At 35.7% G+C, this 21,953-nt stretch overlaps 1 protein-coding gene across 1 annotated transcript in view; it reads left to right on the top strand.

The window, feature by feature from the left end:
- The window catches only part of PNPLA1 (patatin like domain 1, omega-hydroxyceramide transacylase), a 72,519-nt gene extending 53,415 nt beyond the window's left edge, over nt 1-19,104 (top strand). The window contains exons 7-10 of the mRNA XM_074311123.1: nt 7,893-7,977; nt 9,515-9,640; nt 16,686-16,794; nt 18,383-19,104. Of these exons, the coding sequence (XP_074167224.1) occupies nt 7,893-7,977; nt 9,515-9,640; nt 16,686-16,794; nt 18,383-18,415 (353 nt within the window). The 3' untranslated portion in view covers nt 18,416-19,104. The remainder of the gene's footprint in view (nt 1-7,892; nt 7,978-9,514; nt 9,641-16,685; nt 16,795-18,382) is intronic.
- Nucleotides 19,105-21,953: the final 2,849 nt, after the last annotated feature.

The raw sequence follows: 21,953 nt of genomic DNA, 5'->3' as shown, positions 1-21,953 counted from the left end.
TGTTTTAGATTTTGTTTTTATCCCCATTTTACAGATGAGGAAATTGAGACTGAGAAGTTAATTGACTTGCCCAGGCTCATACAGCTCAGCAATGGAGCCTAGGTCTCCCTTCAAGTCCAGTGCTCTGCCCATTCTGCCCACTCAGTGTGATCTGAAGCAAGCCTCTTACTTCCTCTAGAGTCAGCTACAAATATGAAACTCTGAATCCTATGCTTCTGGAAATTATAAAATCATAATATTAAGGCCAGAAGAGACCACAGGGGCCATCTAGTTCAATTTCTTCATTTTACAGATGAGAAAACTGGTGTTCAGAGAAATAAAAGGATTTGCCTAAGATGTTCTCAGAGGTGAGATTTGAAGCCAGTACTGGAAATTTGTAGCTATTTCTCTTGCTCTGTCTTGATGAACAGTATACAAATGAGTCATATAATTCAAGAATGACTGGGATTATAAATAAAAATGGGAAAATATTTATTAATTGTTCACCATGTTCCAAGTTTTGTATTAAATACTGGGAATACAAAGAGAAAGCCAATGGTTTGTAGTCTTGAGGAGCTCACATTCGGATTGAGTTATGGCAATGCTTTCAGGAAAGTTCAGTTATTCTTTAGGATGGATGGCAAAGTCCAGAGTTCCTTAGATTGTAGTGATGTGAAGGGCAAATCATGGTGGAATATGGACTGTCCACTTTCTTATAGTATGCTTAGGGAATCTCTGGCTGCCAATAGGAAGAAAGGAAACAAGTGTTTATTTAGCATTCAGCAAGGAATAAAGCAAAGTTTCTTAAACTCTGGGTTGTGACCCTATATGTGTTTGTGTAACTGAATATGAGTCACAAAATTGTGATTCATTATCAGTAAATGTTTGATTTGTACACCAAATTTTATTGTACATCAGATTTTATATATCTATATACTTGACGTTGCAAAATAATTTCTTGGGTAAAAAGGGGTTACAAGTACAAAAAGTTTAAGAAGCCTGGGATGTAGCACTGGACCTGGAGTGAGGAAAACCTGAGTTAAAATCTGGCTCCAGGCACTTACTTGCTATGTGATCCTGGCCAAATCACTTAACCTTATTTGCCTCAGTTTCCTAATGTGTAAAATGAGCTGGAGAAGGAAATAGCAAACCATTCTAGTATCTGTGCCAAGAAAACTTCAAATAGGATCACAGAGTTTGAACCAACTGAAACTACTTAACAAAAATGTATTAATTTTGCAAATATTATCTCACTTGATCTCCACAATAACCCTGGGAAGGAGGAACTATTTCACAGCTGTGGAAACAGAGGCAGCTGGAAGTTAAGTGATTACAGAGCTAATACTTGGGCCACATTTAAACTCAAGTCTTCTTGATTTTAGACCTAAAGCACTATCCACTGTTCTACCTGAACTTAGAGGAACAGTTCATACTCATTAAAGGTACTTGGCTTCCATCAACTCTACCACTAGACTCAAATCTGCTTGTTAATTCATAGTAAATAATTGATTCATTCTACCCTCAGGCCCAGTTCTCTACTTGCTTAGCTCCATCAGGTCAGGACCATTGCCAATTCAGGAACAAAGGCTTCCTTGTAACTAACTGCAGCTTGGCCTTGTATTGACTTTGTTAGCACTGTGTCTGGTCATGTGCCTGGGCACTGAGCATAACAGTAGAAAATGGCTTTTGGAATCCTTAGCTGTGATAAGAGGTTGTGTTTGGGAGGGGATGGAGGTGGGAGTCTATGGTTCAGAGAAGTTGCTGTGCATTGAAGGTCCAAATATGTTAAATTATGTACATTTTTTAGGAAGTTATTTGGAATCCACAGGAGCCTAAGTATATTTGAGAGAGGTGGTTTTAGGCACAATTGCTGACTTTTCAGCCCCACTATCCCATTTTTTCCCAAATGAACAGATGGGTAATAGTAAGAATATTTCCATAATTCTTTCCAACATCAATCAAGAACTCACATGAGTTCCTCTCACACCCACCATTCCTGATGTACCAATCAGCTATGTATCCAATTGACAAACACTAAACTTTTTAAAAAATTAATTTTAAAAGTATTTTACTTTTCAAATACATGTAAAGAGAGTTTTCAATATTCATTTTTTTAAGACTTTGTGTTTCAAATTTTTCTTCCTCCCTGCCTTCTTTCTTTTTTTTTCTTTCCTTCTTCTTTTTTCTTTCTTTCTGTCTCTTTTGTTGTTATTGTTTGACTCTTGTTTGAAATGACTAATATGGAAATGTTTTATATGATTAAACATAGGTTACCCATATCAGATTGCTTGCCATCTCAGGAAGTGGGGAAGGGAGAAAAGAAGGGAGGGATAGAATTTGGAACTCAAAACTTTTTTTTTTTTTTTTTATAGATACTATAGGAGTAATTTAATTGTCTCATTTTTTCCTTCAATAGTATTTTATTTTCCAAATACATAAAAAGATAATTTTCAACATCCATTTTTTTCCCTTCCTCACTTACCTTTCCCCTCCCTAAGACAATAATAATCTGATATAGGTTAAATATGTACAATTCTTTTAAACATATTTCCATATTTGCCAAGTTATACAAGAAAAAATCAGACCAAAAGGGGAAAAAACCTTGAGAAAGAAAACAAGAAAGAAAAAGAAATAATTTCATTTTTAAGGACTTTAGTTTTGTCATCTATAAAATAGGATAATGATGTTTATAATACCTACTTTATAGAATTATTGTGTTCTTTAAATGACATAATGATTATAAAGTGCTATGTAATTGTCAGCAATGAAGAGGAATATAATTCTTAGATATTCAAGTTGTGAGAATCAAATGAAATAATATTAATAAAGTACTTAGCATAATGCCTGGCACATAATAAGCATTGTATAAATACTAGCTATTATTAGTGGTATTATTATTGTTGTTATATGATTCATATATTTGAATCTTAGACCTCAGAGCTAGAAAGGATTTCAGAGGTTATCTAATAATAGTTGACATTTATTCAGTGCTTTAGGGCAGATAGGTGATTCAGTAGATGGAGTGCTAGGCCTGGAGTCAGGAAGACCTGAGTTCAAATCCAGCCTGAGACACTTTCTACCTATGTGACTCTAGGCAAGTCATGCAAGCCTGTTTTCTCATTTGGAAAATGAGCTGGAGAAGAAAACGATAACCTCCTTCAGGATCTTTGAGAAGAAAACCCCAAATGCAGTCACAAAGAGTTGTATATGATTGAACAACAACCACCCAGCACTTTGAGATTTACCAAGTATTTTCATCATTTCATTTGGGTCTCAATACTACCCTTGTAAGGAAAGCAAGGGGAAACTGAGGTTCCAGAGAGTTCAAGTGATTTCCCTATGGTCACAATTAGTTAATGGCAGAGCTAAGGTATCAAACCAGTCCTTCTAGTCCAAGGTTCTAAGGTTCTGAGGTTCCAAGATTCAAATATATGAATGAAAAAACAACAATAATACCAATAATAATGGTTAGCATTTATGTAGTGCCTACTATGTTTCAGGTACTGTATGTTAAGTGCTTTATTAACATTATTTAATTTGATCCACACAATTCAAATAGCTAAGAATTATGTTCCTCTCTGATGCTCAAATGAATGAATAATAACTGATAATTATGAAACGATTTAAGTTATGAATAATAACTAAGAATTATGTAGCACAGCTGCCTCTCGTTCCTGATGGGAATCCTTGATAAGCTGTCTGTCAATATTAAATTCCATTTGCCTTTCAAGGTACCATGGTCAAAAAAAAAGAATCTTCTGAACTCAAAAATGAAGCAGGGAATTACAAATTATCCTTAGAGGCTAAGAACCTAATTTTAGCAAATTAATGCACATCTCATTTAGAGCTTTAAACCAAAGACAGTTAAGAACCCCAAATTAGGAGACAGCTAGATAGTGTACTGATCCTGATGTTAGGAGGACCTGATTTCAAATCCTGCCTCACACTTAAAATTTACCAGCTGTGTGACCCTGGGCAAGTTTCTTAACCCCATTATTTCTCCAAAAAGCAAGCAAGCAAACAAACAAACAGAAAAAAAAACTCAACTTCAGTGAACTGTCTTATCTTGCTTCTCTCCAAACAATGGACACAGTATAGCACAGTGGGCCAAGTGCTACATTTTGGATACAGAATACCTAGTTTGCATTCTTTCTCTACTACTGAAACCAGGACTAGACTCATCAATTATTTGAATTGACATAAATGTTTTAAAAATAATTCTTTTAGTAATTTTATCATAATTTATTATATTTTTATATCTCTATAAATACATTTTGAAGATGAATAATTAAAAGTAAATATTATTATCTTACTTTAAAATAAAAATTTTCATCCTATTCTCTCTGATATATGCTACTGTATCACTTGACACAGTTGGTCCTTCAAGATGTTGTTAAATTCCAATCAGTCAATAGATATACATTGTGCACCTACTGTGTGCCAAACACTGTTCTAAACACAGTGCTAAACAGTCTTTCTATAATTTGTCTATATGACTTTAGTAATTTCCTTTTTCCTGAACTTCAATTTCCTTATTTATAAAAAATAAGTAATTGGTTCAGTCACATATAATGCTCTGTGATCCCATTTTGGTGTTTTCTTGGCAAAGATGGTAGAGTAGTTTGCTATTTCCTTCTCTAGCACATTTTACGTATGAGAAAACTGAGGCACAGGGTGAAGTGACTTACCCAGATTCACACAGTTAGTATCTGTTGCCAGATTTGAACTGAGAAAAGTGAGTCTTGTATCCACTAAACCATCTACCTGCCCTTCTCTTATATTCCTTCTGGCTCTGAATCAATGATGTGAAATATTATGGAAACTTTAATAGTCTAGCAGTTCAAACTGGCCTGTATGATATGGTTTTCTTTCAAAAGGAAAAGAGCATTTATTATGCACCTACTATGTGTCAAGCACTTTGATGGTTACAAATATTACCTCATTTGATCCTCACAAGAATCCTGAGCGATAGATGTCATATTTTCCTTATTTTATAGTTGAAGAAACTGAGGCAAATACATTAAGTGATTTGCCCAGAGTCACCTAGCTAATAAGTATCTGAGTCTGGTTTTGAACTCGGGTCCCCCTGACTTCAGGCCTATTCTTTTTTTTTTTTTTTTTTAATTTGTTTAAATATTTTTTATTCTATAGTATTTTTTCAAGATGCATGTAAAGATAGTTTTAACATTTATTTTTGTAAAACTTTGTGTTTTAAACTTTTGTCTCTCCCTCCCTCCTTCCAGATTGCCTGTAACAATCTGAAACATGCTAAATATGTACATTCCTTTTAAACATATTTCCATACTTGTCATATTGTGCAAGAAAAATCTTACCGAAAGGGGGAAAAAAAAACCATGAGAAACAAACAAAAAAGTGAAAATACTATGCTTTAATCCACATTCAATCTCCATAGTTCTCTATTTGAATGTGATTGCAAACCCAGTGTTCTATCCACTGTGCTACAGCTGCCTCAACTGAACAGCAAGATGTTCTCTAAACAGAAATGGAACAAGTGTAGTTCTAAGGCCCAAATTGGACCAACAGCAAAGGTCACAACAATCTAAGTTTTATTTCTCACACTTCTTCCTCATCATTATTGAATATTATTATCTTTTTTTTTCATATCACCATCATTTCCAGATACATCCTTCCTTGAATCTCCTCAGATAGTTATCCCTTGGAACAAAAAAGAAAAAGAATGGGGGAAAAGCAGTTCAACCAAATCAACTGATATCTTAATTGGGTGACAGAAAATGAGTTTGAATCCCAGCTGGGCCACTTACTGCCCGGTGACTTATAAATTGATTTTTTTTTTTTCCTGAGGCTGGTGTTAAGTGACTTGCCCAGGGTCACACATCGAGGAAGTGTTAAGTGTCTGAGATCAGATTTGAACTCGGGTCCTCCTGAATTCAGGACTGGTGCTCTCTCCACTGCGCCACCCAGCTGCCCCCTGGTGACTTATAAATTGAGGAGTTTGGATTGGATGTTCTCTATGGTCCCTTCTAGATGTAAACCTGAGTAGTATACTAAATATTAGTAGGCAGATTATTTCCAAAGAGGCAAGAAATCAGATTCTACTTTTGTGGAATTAGAACATTTTGCTTCATTCAATAAGGAAGCTTTTTGGAATTTTAGAAGCTTTACTCTCAGTAAACTTGTGCTAGAAGCAGGGATGTGCTGGAACTAGCTCTAACCAGCTTTGCATTAGCTGATCATTGAATTTTCAGGATGAATATTTATATCTCAGCAATTGCTATAAATTAGAGCTTGAGTTGTTGATTTTTTTAATTCTCTAGATTTAAGAATATTAATAATTGCAGAGTAAAAGTGCCTTACATCTGTTATTTCATTTGAGTTTCATAATACCTCTAGTCAGAAAAGACTTCAGAAGTAATTGAGTCTAATCCCCTCATTTTGTAGGTGAGGAAATTAAAGCCCCAAAAGTTAAGTAGCTTGCTACAGGTATTGATTGAATGGCAGTTTCAGGACCTGACCCTGGGTCCTCTGACTCTAAACTCTAAGGATATTTTCTAAAGTAAATGCTAAATGATGAGGTATCCAACAGGTTGTGTTGGTCCACTATTTCTTTCTTTTTTTTTTAAGTTTTAATATTTCCCCCCACTTATCTATAAAAACATTTTTTTAAGTTTTGTGAGGTTTTTTTTTTTTTTTATAATTTTGAGCTTCAAATTCTTTCCCATGCTCCATCCTCTTCCCTTCCACTGAGAATACAAGAAATTTGAAAAATGTAATAATAGATATGTAGTCATGAAAAACATTTCTGTATTAGTCATGTTGTGAAAAACAAAATAGACCAAAAGACCCAAGAAAAATGAAAAATATAAAAAACAAAAACAAAAACTTTGATACTTTGGTCTGAATTCAGATTTCATTAGCTTTTTCTCTGGAAGTAGATTTCTTTTTTCCAAGATGAATTCTTTGGAATTGTCTTTGATCATTGTATTGCTGAGAATACCTAAGTCATTCACAGTTGATCATCATATAATGTTGATGTAACTGTGTACAATGTTCTCCTAGTTCTGCTCACTTCATTTTGCATCAGTTCATGTAAATCTTTTCAGGTTTTTCGGAAACCTTCCTGCTCATTACTTTTTATAACACAATAGTATTTCATCACAATGCTATACCACAATTTGTCCAGAAATTTCCCAGATAATGGGCATCCAGTTTCCAATTCTTTGGCACCAGAAAATAAATATTCTATATTTATGCTATAGCTATATATAGCTATATAAATATGCTATAAATAGTTTTGTACATTCTTTTCCTTAAAAAAAAAAACATTTTTGGAATACAGACTTAATAGTGGTAATATTTGCTCAAAAAATACACACATTTTTATATCCCTTTAGGTACAGTTCCAAATTGCTCTTTGGAATGGTTGGAAATATTCACAACTTTACCAACTATGCAGTTGTGACCCAATTTTTTCATATCTCCTCCAACATTTGTCATTTTCCTTTTCTGTCATATTAACCAATATGATAGGTGTGAGGTGATGCTTCAGAGTTGCTTTTAATTTTCAGATTCCCTTCTAAGCATTATTTTTTCTCTTCAGAATGTAAGCTCTTGAGGGCAGGCAATGGCTTTCTTTTTGTTTTTATTTATATCCCTAGTGCTTAGCATGGCGTCTGGCACATGGTGAATGCTTAATAAATGCTTGTTGACTTACTGAGAAAGTCATTTGCTGGGTTTAAAAATGTTCTTCACTCTAAAGGAAAGAGGAGAAAATAGATTTTTGGTGAAGTGAAAAAAAATAAAATTAGATGTTTTCTGGAGAGCATTAAAAAAAGTTTTTCCCGCCTGTTACTACATATAGGTGGCGGGCTTACCATTTGTTATGTCAGGATCAATCTTTCTTTTTTTGATATTTCCTTCCTTTTGGTTTCTAGATATAGCTCTACCTAAGACTTCAAACCAGAAAGTCACCGTATTTCTAGTGAATGTGAAGGAAGCAGTATCCAAGACCTTTGTGAAGTACGTGTTTTTTAGAGATGGATGGGAGTGGGCCTCTTTTTTTTATGTAAGAGGTAAGAACAGGGCTCCGGGAGATACAGGGACTGATTTACAACCATTTTGGCTTCCAGTGAAAACCCTGGGCTACGTTCCCAGGTCAGGTAATTAAACTCCACCCTTCAAATGTCTCCTTGGATGATGTAATCTACTTTAATTCTTTGAGGTCAGTTCTTATTGGGCTATTACCCAATGCCTGCTGTCCTTCCCAGAAATGGTTGCATTTTATTTCTGGGCAGCCTTGAAATCATAATATTCATGTTAATATCATTATTAATTCCAACTGATTTATTCCACACTTTCTTTGGTCATAGTGAAAGAAAATTCCACCTGCTTCTTCCACTGCCCTGCTACATCTACATAATCCGGTTACCTATTCTTCTCCCTCTCTCTCTCTTTTTAAAATATATATATAAATCAGTATTTTTTTGTTAAAACGTTTTTTTATTTACAAAACATATGCACAGGTAATTTTTCAGCATTGACAATTGCAAAACTTTGTGTTCCAAAATTTCCCCTCCTTCCTCCCACCCTCTCCCCTAGATGGCAGATAATTCAATACCTGTTAAATATGTTAAAATATATGTTAAATCCAATATATGCATACATATTTATACAATTATCTTGCTGCAGAAGAAAAATCAGCCTATTCTTCTCTTATACTTAATTCTCAGCTGATTCCTGATTTGAGGAGAGAAGCCACAATTTAGTCTGCATCAACAACCTGGACAGCCGTTGTCTAATATTTGTATGAGAAATAATCAGGATCCTAGCCAGACTTAAGAGACTGATTTTGTAACTGGTCTGTTGCCCAAGTTATTTTCTCTTTTGGGTGGATGCATTGTCTCTCAAAAATTTTAGTTGAAGTACATATGTGTTAATAATGAAGTAAACTATTATGCAATTTTTTATGAAGAGAAATGCAATTTATTACCTTCAAATGCTCACAATAAATGTAGCCATTAATTATATATATATATGTATATATTATAAGTATATAATTAATTAATTATAAAATTTTAAAAATAGAATCTTTTTTTATTATAGCTTTTTATTTATAAAATACATGCATGGGTAATTTTTCAGCATTGACAGTTGCAAAACCTTTTGCTCCAACTTTTCCCCTCCTTCCCCCCACCCCTCTCCCCCAGATGGCAGGTTGACCAATACATGTTAAATATGACAAAGTATAAGTTAAATACAATATATGTATGCATGTCCAAACAGTTAAAATAGAATCTTCTTTACTTGAATAATGTACTGCATGAATTTTCCTTTTAATGATACAGATTACAACCTACCTGTGTGTCTCTTGGCAATAGCCAACACACTGGGGGATTTCCTAATATATTCCTATTAAATCCTTATTCTATAAGCAGGACTTAATTATTTCAGGTCTGTAAGCTAAGAAAAAGTCCCTAAAGAGATAGGGCTTAGAATGGATACATTTCAATGAGACAGAGGCTATAGACAATCTCACCTCTTATATAATTGTGTCCAGGGGCCACCCTGTGGATGGCACACCTTGGGTGAATAAGTTATTTGGAAGGACCAGCCATGACACAAATGGCACCAGGAAAGACTTCTCAAGACACCGAAAATCCTGGAGAGCAAAAAAAAGAGAGCAGTAAGTATGTCTAATGTATCCTAACTCTATCAGAAAAAAGGGCTCAGAGGAGGCTCCAAAAATTCCAGAAAAGATGGTGTAATGCTCACTTTCCCTAATAAAATCCTCATAACCCCACTCTTCCAACCTTTCTCTTCCCACCCTTCTTCCTTCAGGGTCTTGTGAACTCTGGGGAAAAAAAAGAGGGGATATCAGAAAGTGTTGTCAAGTAAAAGCAGAGTTGTTATTAACTCAGTAAGAGTGATATCATTGCCTTAGGTGTCATTCATGCCCAAGATTTCAGACAACTTGTAATAGAACTTGTACACAAGATTTCTCCAAGACATTCACACCAAAGAATAACACCCATCCAAGGAAAGTTATTCAGGAGTACTACACCTCCATGCCTTAATTCCTGTAGGGATAGATATCTGATTTTCTTGTTTGCAAATTTTCTAACATATATTGCTTTATACTTCTCTGGGTAGTTGAGACACTATTCCAAGGGCTCTGATCCTTCCTGCTTAAATATGCTGCCTACTAGTAATCTCCAAAGGAAAAAAAGATCAATCAGTGAAACAATCAATAAACATATTTTGAACAGCCTAAGTACCAGATCCTGTGCTAAGTGTTGGGGATACAAAGAAGGACAAAACCACAAAATATTTATATACTATAGGGGACATGGGCTATAAATAAAAAGGTCCATATAAAATGCATACAGAACAGAAGGAAAATAACCTAAAGGGCAAAGCTTCATTGATCAAGGAAAGCCTTCAAGGTGGAGATGAAAAGGGTAAGAATTCTAGGCATCAGGGATGGCCAATGCAAAGCCATAGAAATAGGAAATGTAGTATCTGAGGAACAGCAAAAAAGGGGGGAAAGGAAATAAAGATTTATATATTACCTATTATGTACCAGATACTTTGCTAAGTGTTTTATAAATCTCTCATTTGAACCTTACAACAACCTTAGGGTTGTTCAATGTGCTCTAGGAGGTGCCATTATTAGTCCCATTTTACATCTGAGGAAACTGAGGCAGACAGATAATATGATATGCTTAAGGTCACACAACTAGTAACTGTCTGGGACAATATTTGTACTAAGAGCTTCCTGGCTCTGAGTCCAGTGCTCTACCCATTGCACCATCAAACTGCTTTAGCTAATATCACTGAATAGTGATTTGGATCACTGGATCATGATATCACAATAAAGTATAAAAAGAAAAAGAAAGATGGGAAAAGGGCCTGGTTGTAAAGAATCTTGAACAGTTCTAGAGTTTATTGAAAAGGAAAGGGGATAAAATAGCATGACCTGAGCTAAGCTTTAGGAAAATCACTTTGGTCCTTGGGCGTGGAGGATGCTTTGAGGACAGATCAATTATAATAGTCAAGGTGAAAAGTGATGAGGAATTGAACTAAAATGAGAGCTGTGTAAATGTAGATAAAGGGAAGTACATAAGGAATATTCTAAAGGCAGAAATGATAAGATCTAACAATGGATTACATATGTGGGGTTAGAGCAAATAATAAGTATGGCTCTAGCTTTCAGACCTTGGGGTCTGGGAGGATGGTGATACCCTCAACAGTAACAGGGAGATTTGGATGGGCAGATAATGACTTCCATTTTCAAATGCCTTTGAAAAAAACAGTTTGAAACGTCCAATTGGCAGTTGGAGATAAGGGATTGAAAATGAAGACAGAGACTGATAGAGTTGATAGCTGAGCTAATGGAAACTGATTAAATCATTAGAAAAGGTAGTATAGAGAGAAGAGAGAAGGGGTTCAAAACAGAACCATGAGGGATACTCACAATTAGAGAATAGGGATGGGAATCCAGTAAAAGATGAAAAGAAATCTTTAGGTAAGTAGGAGGAGAACTAAAAGGATAGTAAAATAAAATCCAGGGAGGATTGATAATACCAGAAGAAAAAAGTATAATGCTACACAAAAGTCTGGAGCAGGGCTTCTTAAACTTTTTCCATTTGTAATCCTTTTTTTTAATCTGAGAAATTTTCATATCGCCCCAGATATATTGGTATGTAAAATAGGTATAAAAATTAAACATTTACAAGTAATAAGTCATAATTTCATGACCTCCCTACATTCAGTTATGTAATTCCATACAGGATCATGACCCATAGTTTAATTTTTTTTTAATTTTTAAAAATGTATTGTTTTTTTTACAAAAATTTTATGCATAGGTAATTTTTCAGCATTGACAATTGCAAAACCTTTTGTTCCAATTTTTCCTCTCCTTCCCCCCACCCCTTCCCCCAGATGGCAGGTTGACCAATACATGTTAAACATGTTAAAGTATAAGTTAAATATAATATATGTTTACATGTCCAAACAGTTATTTTGATGTACAAAAAGAATCGGACTTTGAAACAGTGTACAATTAGCCTGTGAAGGAAATAAAAAATGCAGGCGGACAAAAACAGAGGGATTGGGAATTCGATGTAGTGGTTCCTAGTCATCTCCCAGAGTTCTTTCCCTGAGTGTAGCTGATTCAGTTCATTACTACTCTTTTGGAACTGATTTGGTTCATCTCATTGTTGGAGAGGGCCATGTTCATCAGAATTGATCATCATATAGTATTGTTGTTGAAGTGTATAATGATCTCCTGATTCTGCTCATTTCACTCAGCATCAGTTCATGTAAGTCTCTCCAGGCCTTTCTGAAATCATCCTGTTGGCATTTCTTACAGAACAATAATATTCCATAATATTCATATACCACAATTTATTCAGCCATTCTCCAACTGATGGACATCCACTCAGTTTCCAGTTTCTGGCCACTACAAAGAGGGCTGCCACAAACATTCTTGCACATACAGGTCCCTTTCTCTTCTTTAAAATCTCTTTGGGATATAAGCCCAGTAGTAGCACTGCTGGGTCAAAGGGTATGCACATTTTGATAACTTTTGGGGCATAATTCCAGATTGCTCTCCAGAATGGCTGGATTCTTTCACAACTCCACCAACAATGCATCAGTATCCCAGTTTTCCCACATCCCCTCCAACACTCTGAATTATTTTTCCCTGTCATTCTAGCCAATCTAACAGCTATGTAGTGGTATCTCAGAGTTGTCATGACCCATAGTTTAAGAAGTTTTGGTCTACTAGGATGTGAGGAATGAGAAAAATGTCTTTAGATTCAGCAATTGGGAAATCATTGGGGATTTTGGAGAGAAAAGTTTCAAATGAATCTATATTACAAAAAATTGAGAAGAGAATAAGAAGAGAAGAAGTAGAGGTACTGAATAGAAATGACTTTTTTTTTGAGGAATTAAACAGATAAAGGAGGAGAGTTATGGGATAATGGTTATCAAGGTTGAAAGGGTAGTTTTAATTTTTTTTTTTTTTTTTTTTTTTTTTTGAGAATAGAAGGGAGGCATGGATGTATTTGTAGGTATCCAGGAAGGAGACAGAAAATAAAAACTGAAGAGAAAGTGGGGATCATACTAGGGGTAGTCCTCTGGAGAATATGGGAGGAAATAGGACCAAGGGAACATGGCAAGAGTTTTGCTGTGGTAATGAGAAGGGCCACTTATTTAACACAGACAGGATTAAAAGAGGAGATTGTGGAGGAAGAAATCTATGTGATCTAAGATGAGCACTAAGAAAGGAGAAGAGGAAAGTATCAGTAAAATGTCTCAGGTTTTTTTGTTTGTTTGTTTGTTTTTTGGTGAAACATGAGGAATCCTCAGTGGAGAAGGTGGGGAAGGAGTGTGTTGGGAGGCTTAAAGAGAGCTGAGCAGGTCTGGAACAAGGGTAGTGAGTGAGCACAGAATCAAAGAGGAGTTAGAAGAACCAAGTTAGACTTGGTTCTATGAGGCTTCACTGAGATTAAATTAAGTAAATTTGTGAGGCAGTGAAGCCTGGAGTCTGGAAGACCTGAGTTTAACCTTAATGCACTGGAGAAGGAAGTGGCAAACCACTCCAGTATCTTTGCCAAGAAAACCCATAGACAATATGGTCCACAGGATCACAAAGAGTTGGATGTGACTGAAAAACAAGAATGACAACAACATAAATTTGTAGTGGACACAAGTATAGTTTTGTGAATTCCTATATCTCTCCTAGAGGGTGACTGATTGTCTGAAATTGTAGAACCCTAAATTGGCTATAACACACAAATATCTGCCTCATCAACATAGAATATGGTAGAAGGGTTTCTTCCCAGCTCTGTAATATCCTATCATTCATTTATTCATTCATCAACCATCAAACACTTATAAAGCACCTATTAAGTCCAAGCCATCACGCTATGGAATGAAGAAGCCTTTTTCTGATCCATGTCCCTCTCCCCTACTTATTTGCAATCTCTCATAAAACAGACTTGTTTTTATTTTGTATATTTTACATGCATAATTATACATATATTGCTGCCTCAGTTAAAATATAACATTAAAATGTAAACTATAAAATGCTGCTTGAAGGCAGGAACTTTCATTTTTGTTTTTGCATCACCCAGTGCCTAGAATAATGTCTCATATTTAACAACTTTATTGACTGAATTATACATGATTACTGTCTCCCTGTCCTTAAAATGCTGACATTGAACCAACCTTAGTAAGATAAAACATTTACAAAGCATTTTTAATGTATCAGGAACTGGGCTAAATTCTGGGAATGCAAATACAAGACCGCTTTCAAAGAGCTTACATTTTAATGATGGAAGATAAGACAAATAGGAGAACTAGAAGTGGAGGGGAAAGGAGACAGAATGGCAAGTGAGGAAGATTCCAGAAAGAGCCCAGATATGAGTGAAATAAAGCATGATTGGGACTTTTCCTAAAATGGTGGTACCCAATTTATCAATGAATTTTTCAATGAGGAGAGGAAGGCCCCAGGACAGATGTTTCTCAGATATTCCACAGCAGGCATGGAAAAGGTGGAGGATTCTGGGGAGAGTCCAAAGCATGCTATTAAATTGCTAAATCTGAAAACCCAAATGTTAATTGTTTGCAAACCAAGAGGACTGTTTTTTGTTTGTTTATGTGATAAAAGCTAAAATATATTTAATAAACTTGTTTCAACCAAAAGTCAGTCAGTCCATAAACATTTATTAAGCACCTACTGTATGCCACACTATATTAAGAGTTAAAGATTCAAAGAAAGAAAAAAAAAATAAAATCAAAACAGTTCCTATTCTTCAGGAGTTAATTGGATAGAAAATATGCAAAGAATGATATAAAAATAAACTATATAAACATTCCGAAATAAGGAATAAACTTTTTTTCCTTTTTTTGAATCTCTTTTGGTATTTATGTTATTATTATTGTTATTTTTAGGTCAAAATATATGCATGAATGTCTTTTGGGCATAGATTGTATCTTTTGATTATTTATCAATTGGGACATGACTCTTATTTCTTATAAATCTGACAAGGTTCCCTCTGTTTGAGAAATGAGACCTTATCAGAAAAACTTGCTTCACAATTCTTTTTTACAATTTCTATTGCTAACAGTATTTATTCTTTCTCTCCTTTCACCCTGTCTCTCCTCAAAAGTGTTTTGCTACTGACCACTTCCCTCCCATATTATCACCCTTTCCCCCTTCCCATATTCCTGCATACTCATATTGAGTGTGAATATTATTTCCTCTTTGCAACTTGTATTTGCATTCCCCAAACTTACAACTTCTGATGAAAGTAGTCACTCACACTCTCCTCTCCCCTGCTCCTGCACTATAAAAGCTTTTTCTTGCCTATTTTTTAATGGCAGATGATTTACACCATTCCACTTCTCTCTTTCCCTTTCTCCCAGTATATTCCTCTCTCACCCCTTAATTTCATCATTAAAAAAATTAAATAGAGAATAATCAAAAGAGGAAAGACAGAATTGAGAGGGATAGGAAAAAGCTTCTTGTGGGAGGTGGAAAGGACTTGAAGAAAGCCAGGGAAAATGCTTAGCGTGGGAAGATGGAGTGTCAGTACCACTGAAACCTGGAAAGGAAGGAAAGGATGAGGGTATGAAGGGTTTCAAATGCTAAAGACGTTTTTTGTTTTTTTTTTGGTTTTTTTAATAATAGCTTTTTATTTTCAAAATATATGCAAAGGGGCAGCTAGGTGGCGCAGTGGATAGAGCACCAGCCCTGAAGTCAGGAGGACCCGAGTTCAAATATCATCTCAGACACTTAACACTTCCTAGCTGCGTGATCCTGGGCAAGTCATTTAACACCAATTGCCTCAGCAACAGCCACAATAAAATACATGCAAAAATAGTTTTCAATATTCACTCTTGCAAAACCTTATGTTTCAAATTTTTCTTCCCTCCTTTCCCTCTATCTTCCCCCCTCCCATCCCCCCTGGACAGCAAATAATTCAATATAGGTTAAACATGTGCAATTCTTCTAAACATATTTCCACATTTCTAAAGAGAGAATTTTATATTTGCTTCTGGAGACAATGGTGAGTCACAAGAATAGGGTAGTGACTCGGGTCAGACTTGAGCTTTAGGAAAATCACTTTGATAGATAAGTGGAAGATGGAATTAAGTAGGGAGAGGCTTGTGAGAGGAAGACTGGCCACAGCAATAGTCCACATGTGCATGATGAGGAACTGCCTCCGGGTAGTAACAGTGTCCGAGGAGAGAAGGAACATATGAAAGTAAAATCAAAACCCATGCATTTTCCAGTCTCTTTCCCCACAGGTAGGGGTGTACTGTTTTGGAAGCCAGGACTGGTATCTAGGTCACCTAATCCAGTTCTCTCTCCAGTAGACCAATAAAATAATTGACATTTATATAGTGTTTTAAAATGATCCAAGCTTTTTAAACACATTATCTTATCTGAGCTTCACCACAATTTATTTGAAGGAGGTTTACCATCCCCATTATGGGATGCTTTCACATCCATTATTTCACTTGATCCCCACAGCAATATTCCTGTGCTAGGCAAGGCGAGTGGTCTCCCTTTTTTTACAGGAATATACTGAGATCTCAAGAAATTTCATGATTGTCCAACATCACACAATGAATTAGCAATAAAGCTGGGACTAGAAACTAGGATTCCTGATTCCTAAACCAGAGCTCTTACATTTTCTTACTTTCTCTTCATCTAGGTCTTCCCCCTGCCATGGCAACCCATCTCTGCTTCCCACTTCTGGGACGGTTTGGGTGTCCTACCGCCCTCATCCCATCAGCACGTGTCAGACATTTGATGACCCTCAGGTTGGCAAACAGTCTTTTGTTTACCTTCACCCCTTCTCACTTATTTCTCATGAGCTTTCTCTGGTCAGCTCTGATTGCCTGCCTCTGACTGGGGCATCCTTGCATTTGTCTAGACTGCTTATAGCCCTTGTTGACAACTTGAACCCAATAACTGGGTCCTCTTTCCTTCCATCGTCTTCTACCAGATTTATGATAATTCATTGTGGGAGAAAAAATTTAATACTTTGTGTTTTACATTTCTATTTTGTCAAACATAACAAATAATATTTGTGTCATATATATGATACATATAATAATATATGTCATCCCTATATTAATATTTACAAGCATTATTGCTTGGAAATAGACTCAGATAATGCAATTCATGATTTTGTCCTCTCAGGGAAAGGCTTTATATACAAAAACAAAATTTCATAATCAAAATTGTTAGTCGAGTTTCAGTGACACTTTGACATATTAGGGGGAGCAATAGTAACTTAGAATGTTAGAAAACCCTTGAGAGTTATGTCCCAACCCCTTTAATCTGGTCAGGGGTAGGGAAGGGAGAACTAGTTTTAATTGGATTAGTTACAGCAGCTTCTGCACTTATCCAGTCTGCACTCTATTTCTATTTGCAGGGAGATCTGAGTTCTTACCTGAACTTTGACTTCATTTCCTTTTAGGAATCAGTTAGACTCTTTGGATTCCAGGTTAGGACAAGATCTCCATGGCATTTATGTACTGACAAGGTTTATTTTGCTCATGGTCCAAAGGTTTCAGACACTGAGAAAATATGATCAAAAGATCTTTCAAAAGTGGGAGGAGGCATTTGGTATCTTTCCATACCATAATTTTTTGGAAATTATTATATTCATAAAGAAAAGGCGATTCTTTGGCTATTCAAGTAGATACTTGAATAAAAATCAAATTTTTGTAAATTGAATTATAACTCAAAAATATTTAAGGAACTCCCTACTTAATAGAGTCCTACAGTGAATCCCTTTATATAGTGAAAAAATCCTATAGAGCAAACAGTATCTTTTAATTTATTCTTATTGTAAATCTATTTCTTTGTATAAGACTTGGAAAGGAAGTTTAGCTAGGCTATAAAAAACATAATTTGCTGAAGATGTGAAAGATGTTGTTGCTATGGCAATAAAATGGGGATGGAAACTCAGTCTAGCTTACTAGGAATTCTTCAGAACACTTTTTCTTTTCAAAATTCTTCTTAAATTTTCATTAATGTCTTTGTTCTGATATCACTTTAGTTTCTGAATGTATGCCTTCCCCTTACCTACTCAATGAGCCATCTCTTATTTAAAAGAGAGCAAGAGGCTGGGAGGGAGGGGAGACAGATGATGAAGGTGGGGGAGAGAGACACACAGAAAAAGAGAGAGAAAGAGAAAGAAAGAGAGAAGGAAAGGGAGGGAGGGAGGGAAGAAAGGGAGGGACAGAGAGACAGAGACAGAGATGTAGTTTGGTAAAACCAGCACATTGATTGTTTCTGACATACAATATTACCTTATCCATAGCCCCCACCTCTGTAAAGGAGGGAAGAAAGTGCATTCTCTCAGTCTTCAACACAGTATAAAACTTTTTCTCCCTCCAGGCATCTACACATCTTGAGAGGGACCAGAAGTAGCCTCCGTGTGACTTTGTGGGAAGCTTTCTTCTGCCTCCTGTCATATTCCAGATTGGAATGGCTGTGTTGATGATCATGGAAATCCTGGCTTTCATGTGGCTGGGGACCTCTGTGTCAACATACCCTTTCTTTATCCCTGAGCTCCTGAGAACCTCTGCCAAAGCTCTTCCCTCTTACATGGAAAGAAAGCCCATCCAAATGGGCAGTTGTTCCCAGTGAATCAGCAATGTCCCTGAGAACCAGCTCCAGGATATGAAGTCCAACAGGCTTTTATGTCTGAGCTGTCAGCATTCCTTGCTGTTTTTAGTGTCTATATATTAACTTCACTGCCCTCTCCATTATGGATCCAGTACTCTGGGAGAAAAAGTTGTTGTTTTTTTAAAAAGACTAATTTCTTTTCCCTTTTATTATGCCTCCAGCTTCTATACTGTGCTCAACTTTCAGGCAGTGAAATTTGTCTCTGGGTTCCTATAGTCCTGAATAAAGGGGCAGCAGGTATTTTGTCTCAGGGATTCCCAGGCCAGTTCAAACCCAAGGAATTCAATGAAGCCTTTGCACCCTGTATCCTCCCTGAGCTTCTAAAAGGGCTCTGAATATCCATCCTTACTTCTTTCAGTCTCATTAAGAAGGTCCATTTCTTCAGATCACAAGAAGGCTAAAAACAAAACAAAACAAAAAAAAAAAAAAACCTCCGGGCTAATACCATTTGCAGAACAAACAGATGACCTAGTCCCAGGACTGGGAAGAGAGTTTGTTTAACAAAATGTGTGATGCAAAACCAATGCAGTATATTGAAAGAAGAAAAACAGAAAACAATGCATATTTTTGAATGCTCAATTGATGAGCCTTCCTGGAAAATAATAAAATACATTCATTTTCATGGGCAAATTTGAGCCCAAAAGTGAGAACAATGGACACGGTGGGAGGAAGAGGAAATTGAGTTTGAGAATATACTTAAATGGGATCATTTAACATAAGATAGTTTTTGATCAACTCTGTTTTCAATGCACTTCTAAGAAGATGATCCTGTGATCCCCTGAAATTTTCTCTTGAGAACTCAGGTATACTTCCAAGATATCTGATGGGAAGCTCCTTTGGAGATCTCTTCTTTCTTCTGTTTCCCTTTGTGGAGTTTTTTGTATTAATACTGGGGGGGGGAAATAGATTTATGAAGAGGAAGAATTACATATGTCTGCATACCTCTCCACAGTGTCTAGAGAACAATGTGACAATCCATTTGCAAAGAGAATTGACTGCTGCCCATTCTTCTTCAAGATGTATACAAGCAGAGACTCCTGGAAAATAGGATGTTTTTGTTCCATTCGTGACCTAGGAATGTACATTCCCTGGTGTAGAAGGGTAGGAATAGAGTGCAATAATAATTATTGTTGTGACACTAAATTTGTATATACTGCCAGATGTAACAGATGTTTTAGGATCAATTATACAATGCACATCAATAAAGATTTCCAAAATATTCAGAATTCATTGTGTATATATCTTCCCTTTCTTTTGCAATTTCCTCTGCTCTCATTTGAGCAAAATGTTTTCCTTCCTTTTCCATTTTTTTAATTCTTTAAAATGGCAAATATATCTGCCAGCTGATTTTCTCTACAGAGACAGTCCCTACTTTCTCCTTTTTATCTCTCTCTAGTCTACCTTTCTTTCTTGAGATAGTTCTAACTTAGAACTTTCAAGCCTTCTCTGTGTGATGTCTTGATTAGAATGTCAGTTACTTGAAGGTGAGGAAATTTTTTGCTTTTATTTTTGTATCTCCAGTATTTAACATAGCATATGTGCTTAATAAATGCTTTTTTGACTGTCTTATTACATATTGCAGAAGCAGGTCCCTGAGGAGGTCCCCCAAATAATATGCCTGCTAAATGTGTGCTAAGCTCTAGTCTTCAGATATGGTCCCAGCAACAAACTTTGCTGCCTAAAAACTACACTAGTCAAATATAAAGAAACTTATCACTAGAACTTTGTATGCTAGATGAAATTTGGGATTTTACCCATAAAACAGATAAAAATGATAGTAATAAACAAAACTAATAAAAACAACAGCTAGCATTTAAATAACACTTTTGTAAGGTGTTGTTTATAATTTACCTCATTTGATCTTCCCATAGACCAAATTTTGCAGATAAGGAAACTGATGCAAATATGGATTAGAAAACTTGTTCAAAGTCACACAGCTAATAATTATCTAAGATGCAATTTGAACTCTGATCTTCCAATCAAATTGAACCCACCATACTACCTAGTACTTCCACTTCTGAGATGATAGTAACCTTATAGCCATCAATAAGAGGACATCAACAACTTTTAATTCATACAAGAAAATAGATGGCCTTCCAAGGCAAACTGGGGAAGGAGACAGAGCATCGAATTCTTTTTTCATCTTTAGAAAATCTTTATGAAAATAGTCTCAAGTATAATTGATAAATGGTCAAAGCATATGAATAGGCAGTTTTTTTCTGATGAAGAAACCAAAATAATTTGTAGTCATGTGGAAAAATGCTATACATTATGATTGATTAGAGAAATGCAAGTTAAAACAACTTTGAGACACTATTTTATACTTAATAGGTTGGCTAAAATGATTGAAGGGGAAAGGGACGAATATTGAAAGGCATATAGAAAAATTGGGGCACTAATTCATTGTGGGTGAAATTGTGAACTGATCCAATCATTTTGGGGAATAATATGGAATTATGCCCAAGAATTATTAAACTGGCTATATCCTTTAACCCAACAATATCACTCCTAAGTCTATTTTCAAAGATGCTTAGGGAAAACAGAAAAGAACCTATATGTTCTAAAAGGTTTATAGCAACTCTTTTTTTTGTAGTGGCAAAGCACTAGAAACTACAGAGATACTCATCAATTGGGGGATGCCTAAACAAATTGTGGTATGATTGTGATGGAATAATACAGGGCTAAAAAAAATGATGAGTTCAATAAGCTTCTAAAAAACCATGGATTGACTTTCAATAATCAAGAGTGAAATAAGCAGAACCAAGAGAACATTGAATACCGTAGCAGCAATATTTTAACAACTTTGAGTGAATAAGTCATTTTGACTATTATAAATATTCAAATTAACTACAAAGAACATGTGAAGGAAGATGCTATCTGCATTCACACACACACACACACACACACACACACACACACCCCCCTATTTATGTGGAACAGTGCAAACTGTGCATAGAGTGCTGGTTCTGGAGTTAAGAAGACTCATTTTCCTGGGTTTAAATCTGGCCGCAGGCACTAGCTGTGTGATCTTTGACAAATCACCTATTTGCCCCAGTTTCCTGTATATCAATATCTTAGTTCACAATTGGAATAAATGTATACATACCTTGCCATTTCTCATCATTCATGGTACTTAATCTCTAAAAAGAATCATGAACAATGAATTAGTGAATACTAAAGGAACCCTCATCCTAACCTCCTAAGGGAAATATAGGTTTAGGTCCCTGAGAACCTCTATCTACAACATTTGCTGTAGCACTTTCCAGAGTGGTATCATATA

The sequence above is a fragment of the Sminthopsis crassicaudata genome, chromosome 4 (genome assembly GCF_048593235.1).
Source record: "Sminthopsis crassicaudata isolate SCR6 chromosome 4, ASM4859323v1, whole genome shotgun sequence".
NCBI lineage: Eukaryota > Metazoa > Chordata > Mammalia > Dasyuromorphia > Dasyuridae > Sminthopsis > Sminthopsis crassicaudata.
Note: the sequence above shows the minus strand (reverse complement) of the source record. Positions and strands in the feature narration are given on the sequence as shown.